Source organism: Lissotriton vulgaris, chromosome 9 (genome assembly GCF_964263255.1).
Source record: "Lissotriton vulgaris chromosome 9, aLisVul1.2, whole genome shotgun sequence".
Classification (NCBI taxonomy): domain Eukaryota; kingdom Metazoa; phylum Chordata; class Amphibia; order Caudata; family Salamandridae; genus Lissotriton; species Lissotriton vulgaris.
Window position 1 is genome coordinate 716,612,307 of NC_141697.1, and position 14,913 is coordinate 716,627,219.

General features: G+C 45.4%; 1 protein-coding gene across 6 annotated transcripts in view; it reads left to right on the forward strand.

Annotated features, from left to right (window-relative positions):
• The window catches only part of RELB (RELB proto-oncogene, NF-kB subunit), an 851,517-nt gene that overhangs the window by 49,710 nt on the left and 786,894 nt on the right, over positions 1 to 14,913 (forward strand). Inside the window, exon 1 of one of the 6 annotated variants that reach the window (XM_086938448.1) lies at positions 2,839 to 2,953. The exons of 4 other annotated variants lie outside the window; for them this stretch is intronic. In XM_086938448.1, the coding sequence (XP_086794574.1) occupies positions 2,881 to 2,953 (73 nt within the window). In that variant the 5' untranslated portion in view covers positions 2,839 to 2,880. Of the gene's footprint in view, positions 1 to 2,838; positions 2,954 to 14,913 lie in introns of those variants that run through there. One more of the 6 variants, XM_086938447.1, reaches the window with a different exon arrangement.

Here is a 14,913-nt window from a genome sequence, read left to right on the forward strand (position 1 = left end):
TTCAGTTAACTTTAACCGGGGTTCACAGTTACGTACATGTCGTGTCCCTCTAGAAGGGCGGAATGCTAACCTCGTCGCCAGGGTTGGTGAGAGGGCCGCATCCCGATTCGTATGACACCTTACTCGACATGCCTTGATAACGCGATACCGGAGTTACCGATATGGCACGCGTTATCATGGAACAGCTATTGGGCCTTGATCCCGCAAGCTGCAGCCGGCTCGGCTCGGGCCTGAACCTAACTCACACGAGCCCACGCACTCTGCCTTCAGGATTGTTAAGGCCTGCCATAGGAGTGACTGATAGGAACTCGGGTGTCCATTGTATGGTTAGATATAGAGCTACTATACCTAAAGCGAAGGGTGGTTACACGTCTTCGCCCCAGCTGTCGTGCAGCCAGTTGTGTCAAATTTACGAGGCCAGCCAGGGGTGGCATAATACATGCTGCAGCCCATGGCGGCCCTGGGTACACCTATGCCCTGAGTTACAGGGTCTGATAAGGTGGCCCAGTACCAATTGGTAAATGCACCTAGGGTACATATCGGAATTTAGAGAGAGAACAGCCAGGCTGTGGGTCTGATTGGCAGGCCCACAGCCAGAGAAAGTCGTAAACCAGTGAAACAAAAGCAAAAAATCTGGGTGATCATAGGATTGCAGACCCTACTCTCCTACAGGGACATTCGGACTTAAGGCGGGATCTTACTTCCTTATCAAATCCTTTACGGAGGTGGGCCTCCAGATATTCCGCCACAGCAGGGGGGGGAACCCAATGTGAGGACCTAGGGTGGACAATGTCTGTTGGGTCAAAAGAGAAGGGAGAGGGAGTGACTGGAGAGGTATGCTTACGCTTCCTAGTGCGTTTGCGGGAAGCGGCATCCGAAGAATCAGTATCGGTGCCAGTATCAGTAGTGGTGTCATTAGGAGGGGGGGAGGGAGGGGGATGTGAGGTCAGAGCTTTGTCAGAAGAGGACTCTTTAGATTTATAAATCTTTTCATAAGACTGGGCATGGGGCCAGGCCGGGTCAAGTGCCACCTTCTTAGGCGGGGGCGAGAAGAGTCCTTGTTGGGAAGGGAAAGAGGCTTACCAGGGACTAAAAGTTCCAATTTCTTGGCCAAAGGAAGGAGGGCCGAGGAAAGGGCTTTGTCTAATTTAGCGTCCAATTTTTTATCAATAATATCCTCCATGGATTCTTCTTCATAGAATTCCCCATGGCCCTGGTAGTCACACGCAGCACCCTCCTCATCGCAGTATTCATTATCTGCCATCATTAACAGGAATCAGCAATTCCAAACTCCAGTCCCCAGAGGGAAGCTCAGGTACCAGCCCAGGCGGGCGCGTCGAAGTTGGGGAGTGCCAGGCGCAGGAGCCGGTAATACCAGGGTAGAATGAAGGACAAAGTCCAAATCTAGGACTAATGGCGGGAGTAGCCCTTACTGAAGATCAGAAAGGGTTCCAAAAATTATGAGTTTGCCTCCTCACTCACTGGGAGGCAAAGGGTTAAATGCTGGGAGCTCCGGTGCACAAAGCGAGGAAAAAATGCTGCCAAGAGATTGTATAAATCGCCCTCGGCTCCTGGCCAATGCTGCGTAGATCCCCTCTTCAGCCGGGGGCAGAGCGTCAAGCAGGCACCTTCGAGATCTGCGCGCGCACACTGACGCGCGCGAGATCTCAGAGACGCACGCAGGGCCTTGCCGGGCTCCGGCGAGCGTCTCCTTCCCCGAGGTGGGGGCTAAACCCCTCACTCGCGCGGACCGCGATCCAAGCGGCAGCTGGGACACAGAGGGAGAGAACGGGGGCCTACGGGCGCAACACGCGCCTCCAGGGAGTCGGGATGCGGAGCGGAGAAGCTCCGAACCCAGCTAAAGGTCAGACGGGGCAAAACGGAAAATAAATTAAATTAGCATAATAAACAGTCCGCGATCGCGGACAGTGTCACGGGCAAACTTAAAACAAAGCAGGCAAGTTTGACAAGTAAAGCACGACCAAACAGGCAATCACAGTGAATAACAACGCGCCAAGGCGCTACATAAGGCACAGGCCAAAAGTCAACTTGAAAAGTATATAAAGTATAGAGCACTTATCTGGGCTGCGGAGCAGCAAAGAAAGAGGAGGCCAGATTAGTGTCTCTATACTTTATATGCTTATTGCCATTGTGATTGGTTGCTGTAAGAGAGGCGTGGTTCAAAGCCTCGTGGGAAATGTTGTTTTTTACATTTGTAGTTTCACTTTCATTGGCTGCTGTTTTGTGCAGTAAAGAAATGAGAAAGCATAATCAGAAGCCTCCGGTCCTGCCATAGAATCGCTCTCCTCGTTCGACCCCCACCATTTTAACTCTAATGTATGGGATCTTGGGAGATATATATATATATATATTTTTTTTTATTTTACATTTCCAGCACATCCTGAAAGTCTGAATAAATCTATAAAAGGTCCGTTTCTTTTCGTGTATCCAGTAGCACTAGATAAAACGTAAGCCAAAGTAAAACTGAGTTGCCAAAGACATTGTTTTATATACCTATCATTCAGTATCCATGTCCTGTTTTAATGGGCTTAAAACATCCCTATTCCCTGATGACCCTGACCAACATCCATCTCCCCGACAAGAGCTCAGAGACTAAGCCGCCGGGCTGCAACCATCTCCCCATCACCTGCTCAGACAAAGCCACTGGTCTACAGCGGTGCCTGCGGTGCTCCTTACGGGCATGCAGCCTCTCCCTACAGCTAACTCCAGTCAGTGTTCCAGCAAGCTCTCAGCCACTGACCACGAGCCCGCGCACGGAAGTGTGTTTTAGGGCGGGACTACATTTGGACCTCGACCAATGAGAATCGCAGTTCTCGAGGATGTGCGTTCCACTGGGGGGCGGGGGGTCATACAGTTACTATGAGGAAAGGTCTGTTCGAAACAGGGAAAACCCCTGCTTGTCACTCCTTAAACACGCTTCCTGTCAATCCAGGTAAACAAACAATTATTGTCTGCCTTCTTCCGGCCTTCAGTGGTGTAGAACGAAAGTAGCGGGTTGTTTCCACTCAGCAGGGGCCACTCGGCTAGTCTCGAAAAAGTTTAAAAGACAAGCGCAAGACGTAGCGACTATACAAACAACATTGCTTTGCAAAGAGAGTGTGAACACTGTATTATGTTCATTCGTATAGCTCACTAATCGCCCGAGATCGTAAGTGCGATGTTCATAGTTGTTGATATCAATAACAGTTATTTGGTCTAATGAATAGAATGCATGTTCTAGTTAACGTTTAGAATAGTGACGGTAGAATGATGTGAAAGGATATTTCTCCGGGCGTTGAATAACTTATGTGCAAATGGCGAAAAACTATCCGTATCTGACATTTAGTTAATCCAAGAGTTTCTCCGAAATCTTCAAGTATTTATGTGAAACAGGAAAATCAGCCTACAGGTCTCGGAAAGTAAAGCGACGTTACCAAAAAAAAAACTATTTGACTCAGGTTGTCGCAAATGACATTTGGCAGCTATGCTGGAATTCTCCTTTTGAGGGCCATATCTAGTCCCCTTTCTAAAAAAAAAAAAAAAAAAAAAAGAGCAGCAGAGCTTGCGTGCCTTGTGATGTCAACAAAGTAACTCAAATTCTGCATTTTAAGGTTTGTTTGTATTGAGCCACTTGAAATGCGCTGCCATTCTTTAACAAACACGTAAAGATTTACACCTGCACTACCATAACATTCCGCCTCACATTCCTACCCTCCATATATCGCCCTAGTAACGGATTGTTGCTCGGGCCCTCTCATGTATGGCCTGAAAAATACCTTGGGGCTTATTTACAAGCCCCTTGCGTCACTTTTGCATCACTTTTTGTAAATCTGCCTCCTTCTGTTTTGGGATGTGTGTGACGGAGGTGCATGCATTTTCGAAGTAACCACCGAGTCACTTGTCTGTATGGTCCTCATTTTTTTAATCAAGTGTAGTTGGGCACTGTATCTTTCTCCAGAATTACGATTAGCTAAACAGAGCGTAAACATTCGTGGTAGTTTTAAGCTGTCAGTGTGAAGGAAGCTCGGGCACGGGCATTACTGGCTGGATGTATGACATTACAATGCATGCTTTTACATCTCATGCTTTTACATCGCAGGTTTTACAACGCATGCTGTTACAACGCATAGTGTTGAGGGGTGCTGGATAGTGAGTAGTTTAATTTACTATTCCAACTCCAGTCCCCGTAGATAATAGGGAAGGTGTTGGATAGTAAATTAAATCTATTCCCTATCCTAGAGCGCCCCCCAGAGCAATGCTTTGTATTGGCATGCGTTGTAAGGCTTGCGATGTAAAGGCATGCGTTGTAAAAGTTGCGTTGAAAACGATGTTCCCCTTACTGGCTCAGTCTGCGGTGTTTTAAGTTGGTTTGTGTGAATCAGATGTGCATTACCTTGCATTTTGAAAAACCATCATTTGTTCTTATAATCCAAGGCTCTATGAGTTTTATCATATGACAATTCTTCTATTAGATAACGTTGGTTACTCTTTGAGAGTCTCTGCAACTCTCTGCTTTTAGCGGATTTAGTAGGAAAATGTGTTGTCACATACGTCGTTTGTTTTCGGTTTTAAAATGTTTAAAGCATTGTTAATGCCTCTCTTCATTTCCTATTGGAAGGATTAGGTTTTCTTGATGGACTACAACCATTTAAATAAATATGCAGGGGTTCCTCTTTACATTTCTTACAAAACTAATGTTTTCCCCAAATTTCTTTGTGTAATTGTGCTGAGAAAGACACAATTTGACCAGCCCCCCCCCCCCCCCCCCCCCCCGATTTTGCTTCAAGAGATGATTATGCTGATTCACACACTGAAATTCAGGATAGCGATTTACAACCCTTCTCTTTTTTTTCAAAGTTCATCAGTAGCATGTGATGGTCCATTGGGACTACCTTAGAATGCATGCATTGCTGCCAGAATGTATTATATGCAAAAATATGTATTAATGCCGCTAAGCCGGTAATGTTGGTCATTATTGTTTACTTCAAATTGATTTAAAATTATGTTTTTCTCCCAATATGTAGATTTAGATAATTGGTATATGCTACCAAAGCAACTGATGTTCTTACTTAATTTTAAGCCATATTTAGACTTAGTATTATCACATAAAAACTAAATCAACTAAATGATTTTACTCTTGGTCTATATAGCAATTACTCCCATGCCTTCATTTGGATATGTCTTAAGCTTAGACATGTTTAATATATATACAGACATGATTAAACACATTATTGCTGAATTCGACTTTTATAGTGATGTTACTAATTTTATAATTAGTTTGTTTTGGTAATTTTATAATTGGCTTACGTAATGTTTGTTGAAGGAAGGTAACGGACAAGGGACGGACTTGGTTTTTTATTGTATTTTAAGTAAACATGTACTATTTTTTTTATGACGAATGTACCAATATTTTAGACATATACTTTTATGGTTTTCTATGTACTGAAACCGAATAAAGTTTTTAATTACTTAATGGGTATATGCTCACCAGCCCTGGCAGGTTATGGGGTAGATGATACGTTGCTTTATGTCACAGTTTTATTTATCAACTACTTTAATAATAATGCGCTTCCAGAACATGAGAAAATCAGGCATAGGTTTAAGTAGTCCAGCCTCTGGGCTTTTATTGCTAAACAAACAATTGTAGGGTCTTGCATCCAGTTTCACTTGAGGACTGCTAGGCAGTCCTTGTGAATAGTATTATAGCTGTTTTTGGAAACGTACAATCCTGAAGGAAGATGTGGAGTAGATTATCTTGTTGTTTTCACAGCACATGCATCACTGACAATAAATGTTATGACCAAGTAGTATTATTTGCTTCAATAAAAGGTGAAAGACTGCTTTTATTAAAGTAATGTGCTCAGTAACGTTAAGGAGTTTTGTAGCATCACAGTGCTTCAGCATACATTTCAATTTAGCATCTGTCTCTTGTGCTCCGCAGAGGGGAGGTTTGTACGGAGAGACATCACTGTTTGGGTATGCACTCATCGGACTTCCAGCTCAACATTATCCTGTTCGTAATGATTGATTGGAGCGTTGTATTCCCGCTTCATTTGCCTTGTGTCAAGCTGCTGGCTTGTAGGGGCAATTGATGTCCCTGCAAAGGTTTAGAATAGTGATACAAGCACGTTTGACTTTTCGTGCGTCCACGAGCTGAAATTAGTTTGCAATCCACAGACATGATACAGTTCACAGTGGCGGTGGCAGTGAAGTCGGAGGGGAGGAATCTTCACTCCGGATTAGCTTTTTGCAGGTGCTTAGAAAAACTAAATGTGGTAGGTGGAATGCCTGAATGTATTTCAGTCATTATTCGGGTTGCTTTCTAGTTGACTGCTTGCCTTTTGTTTTTGTGTCCATTATGATACTGTAGAAAGAGACCAGCATATGCAAATCTTTCTTGGTCTGGCTGCAGTAGGAACAGTGCAAACCAAACTTCCTGGTGAGTTCCTGACTAGATTGGAAGAGAAGCAGTCCCCGACCAGTTTCAGCACGCGCCTTGTACAGTCCCGGAGCCCAATGCTTTGCTTAGAAGCCTGCGGCCGGCCTGCGCTATTAAATGTTAGCGCATCAAATGCAAAAGCTGAGTAGACTTGAATCCACCTCGTACCTCTTTAATCTGCTACCAGACATTCCCTCCTCCTTCATTTCACAATTATGGCTGCCTGCTCTTTCTCCTTTTATGATATTTTTTAGTCTTTCTGTTCATCCTCCTTACCCCTTTGTGTGTTGTTTTCTCTCTTGCTCTCAGTAAATGTTTGATGAGGGAAATAAAAGTGCCAGTCCCCAAAAATAAGTGCCGATGGGCCTGCCGGCTTAAATTAAGCACTGCTTGTCATTGAGAGGTGGTTTATGCCCAGGGGTACGGTGAGCACAGACCTCACGTTTGGCCATACTTGTCATACCTAGGACAAACAAAATAGTAATGAGTGGCCTGCTTAAAAGTTTTTGGGGTTGCAATTTTATATTGTGTGAAATTGGCCCACAGGCATCAGAGCGCTTTAAATGAGCACCAAATGACATTATAGAGGTCTTTTTTTTTTGGGACAGGGAGCTAAGTTATTTGTCCAGAATCACAGGCTGTTGAGCCAATGGCGGAACTGGAGTCTGCTTGCCCATTTCCACACTTGATACATCAGGCTTATTATGGCATAACGTCCACGGTTTGGCAGATGCATTTGTCTTAGGGTGTTTCACTTAGAAAAACAAGAAGTAATGGTTGTACTTGAATTAAACTCAGCCTCTAGTAATTCCTTGGGCCACATTCAAGTCAATTGTATTTTTGTCCACTAAGGCACATTAGACCGGCCATGCGCAAATCAGTGGTGCTCATACTCCTCGAGGAGCAGTTCTGATGAACAGTGAAGCCAGGTGCCTTTCAAACGACGTTTAGGTTCTGCTGCTCACATCAGGTGATAGCCCATCAAGGCAAGATGGTGCAGCAGGATCATAATAACTAGCTTTGCATCAGCCATGGTTCTTCATTGGATGAGCTTTGTAATCAGTTTGCAAGGGCTTGCAGCAGATAGGGCATCAAGACTAGGTGCTCCAACAGTGTTACATGCCCGACCTCACTCCTGTGTTATTTTCAATATGGATCACTCCATTGAAGAGAATTAAACTTCTTCTGTTGGGGCAGGGCAGTGACGAAGGAACTCCAGTCTCATCTCAACATAGCATTACTAACTAACCAAACAGAACTAATGCAATTTATTTTCAGGCGTACCACAACTCCTTGACAACATGCTACAGGGGAGTTGTCACTCAAGTTTGTCTGTTGGCTTCTCTCTGGCCAAGTGGGTGCTTAATCTGGCTTCTTATTATTCCCAACAGTACAGAACACAGGATGCATGAGTCCATTTACATTTTTTCAAAATACTTTATTCGGTTTTACATGAGTAAAAAAACATAAAAGTGACATTACAACAATAGACATAAAACACGGTTAAAACATGTACCATAGCCATAATCACAGGCCTTATAAAATTCATTCCATTAAAAAAGGACATAAAAAATATAAATAGGCTACAGATATGGTAACATGAGTTTATATAGCTGTCAGATCTCCCTACGGTTTCTGGATTTTAGTGCTGATTTCAGGAATCCGATCACGTACAAGGTGCTTTCAGGTTTTCACATTTGTAAATGGCAAAGGGCGGGGCATACCTTGTTAAAATTATTTTTTTTAAAAGGGGCTTCAAAAAGAACCTCCGGGGAACATTCTAGAGGGAGCAAATAAATAAAAAGTGCACCAGATCCTGTGGAGACATATTGTCGCAGCCGCATGGAGATAACACTTGGCCTCTATGGGATCCCCTCGGTACAGCTAATAGTAGATGAAAGTAATCCAGCCGGAACCTTGTTAATAAAAAAACGCTTGTGGTTTGTTATGGGCCATGATAAATATGGCTCCATAAGTGGTGTGGTTTTGAGCATCATCAATTTGCGGATGCTAGGTTTTACCAATTCCACCCCAGCTCGATTTTTAATTTTTTCATTATTATAAAGGATTTTTTTACAATCTCCACATCTGCGGTAACAATAGAATCTGGATTTAAAAAAGGTACAGGCACCCCAGCTCAGTAAAGCAGCCTTTTAAATATTTAAGCCATGGGATATCGAGCATATGGTCCAAGGACAAAACTTCCTTTAACAGCTGGTGGTTAAGGACCAGATCTTTATTTAACCAGCACTTCAGCCAGAATAGTAGGGGCCGTAGTGCTATGGTATCGCCAATAAAGGGTAAACCAGTTTCCTCATGAATTAATAAGTTAGAGGTTCCCTTGGGTACCCCCCGAAGCTGTTTTAAGAAGTTGTTCTCTACCACCCCGATACCTTCGGCTGCTACATACCCCCATAGGTCACTGCCATAGCTACCCAAAGCAACATTTTTTGCCTGATAAATCTTCAGCAAAGCGGCGACTGGACGTTTACCCATTTACGTCGCAAAGTTGAATATGGCGGTTGTGGGACCCGGCCCTTTTGGTAGGTTCACCCCGAGACTTTTTGCTTTTTCCTAGCCTGTTTCTGTGACCTGGTGTTGGTGATTTTAGGCCTCTGCGCACTTTTTCACTGTGGTACAGTGTAAAGTGCTTGAGCTCTCTGTGAATGTGTAGTGAGTGACCTGCCCTCCCATAGGAATGAATGGGAAATATGTATGCCCATGGTAGTTCCTGATGTGTGGGGAGTGCAGGGTCGAGTTTGGTATGTGCGAACTCGTGAGATTGAATGCTGCGTAATGATATATGCGGCATGAGTGTGTCTAGTGTAGAAGTGCCACTTCTAGAAGTTGGCATATTTGTGTAATTTGCGTCTGGCGTGTGATTGGCTGAGGCTGGCTGGTGAGCCTGGCTCCAAGAGTCTGGGAGGGTCTGCCCCGGTGGTGAATGGAGTGTTTAGCATGCTGATGTGAGGGGAGGAGTGAGCCTGGGCCTGCTTGTGGATTGACCGTCTGGTTTGAGGGTCCTGAATGGGTCTGGGTTTTCCCCACACAATGCTGGCTCCACCCCCTGGGGTGCGTCTGATGTCCCTAGCCTGGCCAGTGAAAGGAATTCCCTATAACCAGTTCTAGCTGGTTCTCACACTGCCTGCACCCTTTAGACAAATGATTTTGGGTATAAAAAGGGTGCTGTGACACTCTAAAAATGTTTTTGTGTCTGACTTGAATCCTGCCAGGGGCGTGCTGCTGCTTGGGCCCAAGGGAATCCCTGGGCCCTGTCCAGCCCCTGGATACCTGATGGACTTTCCCTGGGGACCTTTGCCTGTGGTCCCCTGCTGTAGACTTCTGGGAACTTTCTCTTGCTTTTGCCAAGGCTTATTATAGCCTAAAGTGCCTGGAAGGACTCTGTACATCACATGACTTTTTGTTTCCTGCTAGCGCTTGGGAGTGCTATTTTCCTCCCTGAAGCACCTGGAAGCGCTGTATCTCTTCCTAGCGCTTGAGAGCGCTTCTTGCTGTATTTTGCGTACTTCCCGCCCCACATTTTGTGTGGGGAGTACAGGTGCCCACCCTGCGTGTTGTGCGGGATTCTTTAATTCACGGCGCCGGTGCCCACCCAGCATTTGCCCCAGATTGCCGTGTCTTTTGCTGTTTTTTGTGACTGCCCAGAAGAAATCGCCGCCGTAGCCTCGGCAGCGCGACCAGAGCCAGTGGGCTTGTCAGGAGGGCCGCGCAGCCATTGGCTGGCCCCAGGAAGAGTTGCCGCGCTGGGATTGGCTGCCGGCGGGGTCCCTTGGTGATGTTTTCCCCGGGCCGCGCCGTGATTGGCTGCCGGCCCAAGGAGATGGAGGTTCCGCCCACCGAAGGAGAAAGGAGATGGCGGCGGTAGCAGGGCTCTCATGTGAGGAGAGAGCCCTGCCAGTGCAGTGAGGCCCCGGGTCCCAGGAGGGGGCCCGGGGGGGAGAGCGAGCGCAGCGACGTACCCGTGAGGCTCCTGGGAGGAGAAAGGAGCCCCGCCTGCAGCCTCTGCAGAGGAGCCCCGCCGAAGAAAGCCCGGTGAGTAGAAAGGGCTGGGGGGGGCTCCGTGAGGCCAAGTGGTGGCTGTCCCAGGGCAGGCGCAGAGTCAGAGTGGCCCGTGTGCTTAGTGGGCCGCTCCAACGATGGAGCATTATTATTTATGAGCCGGTCGAGGCTCGAGGGGCCAATTCTTCGTAGTCAAGAGCCCAGAGAGGCTCACAGTTGTTTCTGAGTCCCCGTGTGAGGGGCTCCATCATCGTGAGGCGGCATATGTGTCTTTTTAGGGCCTAGAAGTCTCTGGGGGCATGTGTGAGATTCGGAGTCCCTAGGAGGGGGACTCCGACGAGTGGGGCATTTTTTTTTTATTGAGAGCCAGAGAGTCTCCCCGCCTGCAGTTGTGATTAAGAGCCCAGTGAGGCTCCAACGTTTGGGGCATGTGATATGCCCAGAGGCTGTGTGGCTCCAGCGTTTGGCCATTTTTAGTTAGAGGGGGTGCCGGGGCACGTTGCCGGTGCCCGCCCCCTCCTGCCTGCGATTGTATGTTTAGAGCCCAGTGAGGCTCTTACGGGATACAAGTGTTTTTCAGAGCCTGTGTGGCTCCAACGTTTTGCACAAAGTTAGTTACAGAGCCTGTGTGGCTCCAGCTGGACGCAGCTTTAGTTCTAGGGCCAGTGAGGGCCCTGGCGCAGTTTTGTTGATTCCCAGCTGCCCAGCAATTAGTGGGCAGCTGCACCGTTTAGGCCCTAACATTGAGACACAGGGCGTCCTAGCCCCAACAAGGCCAGTTGGCCTAGGGACTGCCACAAGTGGTGGCTTATGTGAGTTTTGCGCAATATGAGATGGTGCTAGGAAATGTAATGCATTCAATATGATTACGCACCTTGATGTTACACCTCTGAATGTTTTTAGGCATCATGTGTTTTTGCGCTATTGAGTTATGTTCTGGCACTTCTGAATGTTTTTATGCATCATGTGTTCTTTCTTCCCTACACCTCTGAATGTTTTAGGCATCGTGTGTTTTCTTTTCTCCGGTACCTCTGAATGTGTTTTTGATGCATCATGTGCCTTGTTATGACACAGCTGAATGTATGTTTTATGCATCATGTGTTTTTCCTTCCCTACACCTCTGAATGTTTTTATGCATCATGTGTAATGTTTTCTTGCTTATACCCCTAACTGTATGGTGATAATTAGGTGGTTGTTCTTTTTAGTACAGGTGGTCCTAGTGAGGTCCTGGTTCCCTGCGTGACATTTCTCCTAAGGTGTTTAGGGTTGCGTAGGTGGTACTTACCTATTCCCAGTAGTTACTGGATGTGATTTATGACTGTTATCTTGTGCTATACTTATTCTAAGTTCTAGAAGTGCTATTTCTAAAAGTGTGGATTCTGACAGTGGCCAATGTGGCCCTGTCCTGTACATAATCCCTTGTGAATATTGCCCGTGCCAGTTGGCACCATGTATATTGTGTGATACTATCTGATGTGTTTTTACAATACAAAAGTTATTTTATATAACCTTGTGTGGAGTTTCTTTTGTGGTGTGCCTAGTATGTTGTTGCTGTTGTGTGCTGACGCAAATGCTTTACACATTGCCTCAGAGTTTAGCCTTACTGCTCGTGCCAAACTACCAGGGAGTGAGCAGGGGTTATCTTGGCGTGTGACTCCCTTGCCCTGACTAGAATGGTGGTTTCTGCCTGGCTTTGGCGTCAGCCTTCGCCTACCAGAAATAGCCAGTTCTAACAGCGGTGTTTGCCCAAATTATCTACCCTCTTTTCCTTTCTACCAACAGACCCCATTTTAGCTGGTCGTCGAATAAGACTCCCAGGTAAGAAAATGATGTAGTCAGGGGAACCTTCTCTGCATTTACCACAAACGAATACTGTTTCTTGGGACGCGCCCCTACCTGCATAATGTAGGATTTGGTGTTATTGATGGCTAGATCACAGTCAGCCATAAAACTACAAAAAGCATTTAGTAGGGACTGCAGTCCTCTAGCAGTTCTTGCCAAGAGGACGGCGTCGTCTGCGTATAGCAAGACGGGCAAACCCCTGCGCCCAACATAAGGGAAATCAACTCCGGTTTTGACCAAGAATGCATCTAACTCGTTAATATACAAATTAAAAAGAAAGGGGGGCAAAATACAGCCCTGCCTCACTCCTCTCTCAACATTAAAGTCCCTGGATACCCTGAGGTCCCGCGAAAATCTAACGTTGGCCTTTGTGTCCTTATGAAGGTCCCTCAGGAAGTTGACCAGGGTGGCTTCCACCTCCATGGCGCCCATGCACTCCCACAATTTCCCCCGGTTGACAGTCAAACGCGGGGGAAAGGTTCATGAACACCATGTAGATGGCGCCCCGTCGGGCTACAGTGTACTTCCAGAGAACCATATGTAAGTTTAGGCATTGTGCTAATGTAGAGTGGCCAGGGCGAAACCCATATTGGATGTCCGATATGATCCTGTTTTCTTCAGCCCAAGTTGTCAATCTATTCAGCACCACCCCTCCCACAACCTTGACCACGGAGTCCAATTCAATTCAAAATTCCTTTATTCGACTGTGTGCAATGCAGTCATAAAAGTACAATAAAAAAGCATATATATACATAACTGTATTAAAAAGACATTTCATCAAGAGCAAAAAATTCCAGAAGAGCGTATAATTTCTAAAACAAATATAGGTAAACTGTTTATCAAAGACATATTTCCGGGGGAGGAGTGATTAAAATAGCGGTTAACCTTCCATACTTTTTCTAAATTTCTGGGCTGTTTTTAAGAAGTTACATAAAAACAAGGTGCTTTCACAGTGCAGCATTTGAAGATAAAGTAATGTAGGCCTTATTTGCACAAAGTTCAGCTGTTTAAAAAGGGGTTTTAAAAACATTTTCTGTGGTATCATATAGTAGGCGCATATAAATAAAAAGTGAGCCAGATCTTGCGGAGATTTACTGTCGCAGCCGCAAGCTGGCAAAACTTGTCCCCTATGGGCCCCACTAGGTACAGCTAGCATCAAGTGAAATAAATCAAAGCGAAATCTGGACAGCAGGAAACGCTCATATCTAGAGATGGGCCAGGATAGGTAGGGTTCAATTTGCAAACATGATTTTGTTAAAACATGCCTCCTCACACTACCCTTTTTCAGCTCTAACTCTTCCCTAGCAAGCTGTCGATTCAACAGGAAGGTGTCCTTCACATAAGTTACATCATGTTTGGATACTTGCTGTGGTGCTAGGAAAAGTTCCAACCGACCCAGATCTTGAAGGCAGTTTCTGATATATCTCAACCAGGGTATCTTAAATTTCCCTTCCCAGTTGAGTGCTTCAAGAAGGATATTTTGGGTAAATGGTATTTCATCGTTCAACCAGCAGTTTAGCCAACACATCAAGGGGTTTACAGCAATCTTGTCCCCTAGGTAAGGCATACCCAGTTCCTCATGAATAGAAAAGTTGGCTGTGCTTTTCGGTAGACATAATACTTGTTATAGGAAGTTGTTTTCAATTGTTACAAGGTCGCCCACGGGAACAAAGCCCCAAAGATTGCTCCCGTAACAGGCCACAGCGATGCTTTTAGCTTGGTACAGTTTCATTAAAGCAACCACTGGTGTATTTCCCATTTTACGCGCAAAATCAGTTATTGCGGCATTAGTCCTTGCTATTTCTCCCTTCTTCTTTCTTACTGCAGGACCCCATGACAGATTGTGGTCAAACAATACACCGAGGTATGAAAAAGTCTTAGTTATTGGTTTTTTTTCCCCGTTGACATGGAAGGGATAAGACCTTTTTGAACCAGATCCTAACTTCATAACAAATGATTTAGTATTGTTGATGCTCAGGCCCCATAATTTCATAAATTGGAAGAAAGAGTCAAGTAATATTTGGAGGCCTAGTGCAGTTCTGGAGATAAGGACGGCGTCGTCTGCATAAAGCAGAACAGGTACGCCCTTTCTCCCTATGCGTGGATAATCAGTTTTTGTTTTTAAAAGATGCTCCTCAAGACCATTTAATATATAAATTAAAAAGAAATGGCGCTAAAATACAGCCCTGCCTAACCCCCCGATTTATCTTAAAATCTCTAGTAACTTTCAGGTCTTTGGTATAACGAACATTTGCTCGCGTGTCACTATGGAGGTCGGCCAAAAAGTTAATCAAGTTCTTCTCAATCCCCATTTTTAATAGGACATCCCAGAGTTTATTTCTATCTACACAATCAAAGGCCGATGAAAGGTCCATGAAAGCCATGTATATAGTTCAATTTCTAGCCAAAGTATACTTGCCACTGATTAAGTATAGATTCAGGCATTGAGTTATTGTTGAGTGCCCTGGTCTGAACCCGTAATGGACGTGCGACATTACGTTGTTGTTTTTTGCCCATGTGGTCAACCTATTTAAAATTACTCCTCCTACTACTTTGGCAACTGAGTTTATCAGGGAAATTGGCCTGTAACATGCTGCATTGCTTCTGTCCCC